The following is a 2,905-nucleotide window of genomic DNA, read 5'->3' as shown; positions in this document are numbered from 1 at the left end:
TCCAGGTCCATATTCCTGATAATTTATAAAACTCATTGGGTGATCTTCAGCAAGTCACTAGGTTGGTCCAACCATAGTCTAAGCACAAGGATGTTATACGATAAAGATAGATGATTGTGCTTACGATAAGACTAGGGAGAAAATACAAATAATTATTGCTTCATTTAGCTCTTGATCTGCTCCCAGAGACCTTATCCAGGACAAAGTTGGAGGGTGCTTCCAGACAAGACTTTTATGGTGCCATTGTCCTGCCTCATCACAGAATTTAAGAACCTTTAGTTTTCCAGTACAAACTCCTTGTTTCCCATCAAACACATCCTATACTTGCTGTTCCTAATTTTTCCAACTATCCTTTTCACTTTATATAATATCCTCTTGCTGTTATATGCCCTCACATGATTCAAGGGGCATATTTCATGTTGCATCTTCATTTAAAAATATTCTCTGTTACTTTTTTTTTTTTAAAGAAACACTTATGACAGAAATGAGCAGAAGGTAGATGAAGATCTACTGATAAATCTCTGGGTGATCTGAAGTAGATGAGCAGGGATTTCTGGCCCCCAACTGCTCAACAATGGCAACAACAAAATACTTCTCTCTCCTCCCTGCTCCAGATTATACTACTGAAATTAAGACAACAGGGAGAGGGTCATCAGGAGTGGATTTTTGTGTGGAACGGACTGTGAGCTCAATACTAATCTGATATTCAAAACAAATGTCAGGGCTCAGAATTCTTTAATTCTATGAGTATGTCTTTTGCACCTGGCTCTGCTTGGTGGATCTCAGGGTTCTAGTAAAAAAACAAAGTGCACCCTGCAAGACTGAACTCTGCCCACCCCTGATTTATGCAACCCAAGAGTACTGTACTGAGCGCATCCTCAGAAAAGGTGCATGGTTGGTTTGTAACAAAAATAATGTTACATACATCCATGAATTTGGGAAGTTCTAGTCTGAAAAAAGACTTAAGGTTGCAGAGAGTCACATCAGTTCTATCACTAAGGCCACAAACTCTTTTTACACAGTGTTCTAAACCTGTGTTCATTTTGTCTGGATTCTAGTCCTGCATCTACAGCAAACCCGCTTCTGCTATCATTTTCAGAGGTGTCTTTATGATAATATATTTTACTTGAGTTCTGTTGCTTTCATTTGTACACTGTCAGTGTAAGTCACAGTTGACTTAATCCTTCAGGCTGAAGTTCTCAAACATTTCATTCAGAAATATGCTTATTAAAATCCCACTGAAGCTTGACTACTCCACAGTTTGTGTTTAGAGGATAACTACCTTAAGAGTAAGTTCATTGCCCATATGCCCTGGTGTCATCACATTGACATCCTCAGTACAATATGGGGATTCAAAAGACACCCCAAAAGATACCACGTGCCTTGATATTATGCAAAATTATTCCAAGAAGTCATTACCAAACATGTCTGGAACTCAATGAGGAGTTTATTAGTTGGAACAAGAGTCCATTTAAGATTGTTCAAGCAGTTGGCTATTGCTTTTGGAAATGAGGAGAGTTGCTAGCATTTCAACTGTTCCCTTCCATTTACTCTTATGGACTTCAGCTGACCGTCCTCCTCAATTTCAATTCTTTCTTGACCATTCTCGACAATTTTTCGTGTGGTGATTCGTCGTCCATTGATTACTTCAGTAGAAGTTGCGACTGATCGGAAGTTCTGTGCTCCACTGCTGTCGTCACCAAAAGACCTGCAGGAGAACATTGTGTGCACACCAGGCCCAAGCGAATTGAGTCCAAAGTTGGTAAAGGCACTAAGTCCAGAAAAGAGACCCAGGGGCCCACTTCTGTTTTCCCCTGCATTATTGTCATCATCAAATTGGTTGTCCCAGGAGTCATGGGCAAAGATGTCCATTCCTCCAAAGAACTCTCTGAAGATCTCCTCAGGACTGCGGAATACGAAGTCAAAATCGAATGGGCTGTGGGAGTAACCTCCAGAGGCTCCTCTCCCTCGGTACCTTGGTTCTTTGACAGGCCTGTCATAAAGACAACGTTTCTGAGGATCTGACAGAACTTCATAAGCCTCAGCCACTGCTTTGAATTTCTTCTCTGCTTCTTCCTTGTTGTAAGGGTTCTTGTCAGGGTGCCACTTTAATGCCAGCTTATGGTAGGCCTTCTTGATATCTTCTTGCGAGGCATTTTGATGCAGTCCTAGGACGTCGTAATAGTTCACCATCCCAAAGGAAAAGGTAGCTGGATTTGGAGACTATCTAGTTGGTTTTCACAAGGTCCTGTGTGGTTCAGATCCAGTGGATCTGGTTGTTTTGGTTGTGGCACTTCTTTCCTAACAGCCCAGTGGTAATGGTTTTGGTGCCAAAGGGAAAGAGAAAGCTGCTAGCTCATATTGTTTGATTTCAAGGCACTTGCTGATGAGTTGCATTGTGAGATCAGAAGCATCTCAACCAATCAGCATGGGGTAGATGTTTAGTCTATTTGAGGCATGCTGCAGTCCTATTGGTGAGTGTGTTGTGCAAATTAGCTCCCTTGAAATTTCATATCTATGATGAAACTTGTTGCCGGTGACTTAGACTGTGGACTTTTCAGAAGAAGGATCTGTCTCATAGGGCTTTTCCAGACAATTAAACCATCTGAAAACATCTAGGCCTTGCTAGCCCCAATCCACATAATAAATGGACACATACCCCTACATAATGAACGGGCAATAGCCTTGTTCCCAAGGGAATAGCTGCATTGCAGGGTGCAGCCACATTTCTATTTCCCCCCTCCCCTTTGTTTTAGAATTGCATGCACTGTCCTCTGTAAGACTGGGGGGCGGGAGAATCAAACTAGAAGTAGAGAAAATAAAATTTACAAAGAAGATAAGAGTAAAAAGGTTCCTTACATGCAGGGTAGAATCAGACCTTGGGTACTAGCATCTGGAATTTGGG

At 41.6% G+C, this 2,905-nt stretch overlaps 1 protein-coding gene across 1 annotated transcript; it reads right to left on the bottom strand.

Annotated features, from left to right (window-relative positions):
• Positions 1-1,461: 1,461 nt before the first annotated feature.
• On the bottom strand, positions 1,462-2,375 carry DNAJB8 (DnaJ heat shock protein family (Hsp40) member B8). Its single transcript, XM_084832479.1, has one exon. The coding sequence runs from the start codon at positions 2,191-2,193 to the stop codon at positions 1,522-1,524; it is 672 nt and encodes a 223-aa protein (XP_084688605.1). The 5' UTR covers positions 2,194-2,375; the 3' UTR covers positions 1,462-1,521.
• Between the last annotated feature and the right edge of the window lie 530 nt (positions 2,376-2,905).

This window comes from Heloderma suspectum, chromosome 2 (genome assembly GCF_057233095.1).
Source record: "Heloderma suspectum isolate Gila_16-S chromosome 2, 16-S_ref, whole genome shotgun sequence".
NCBI lineage: Eukaryota > Metazoa > Chordata > Lepidosauria > Squamata > Helodermatidae > Heloderma > Heloderma suspectum.
This window is presented reverse-complemented; position numbering and strand designations above follow the sequence as displayed.

Bases quoted from the DNA above. Each gene is read 5' to 3' on its own strand.
- DNAJB8 (XM_084832479.1), bottom strand. From the start codon at position 2,193: ATGGTGAACTATTACGACGTCCTAGGACTGCATCAAAATGCCTCGCAA.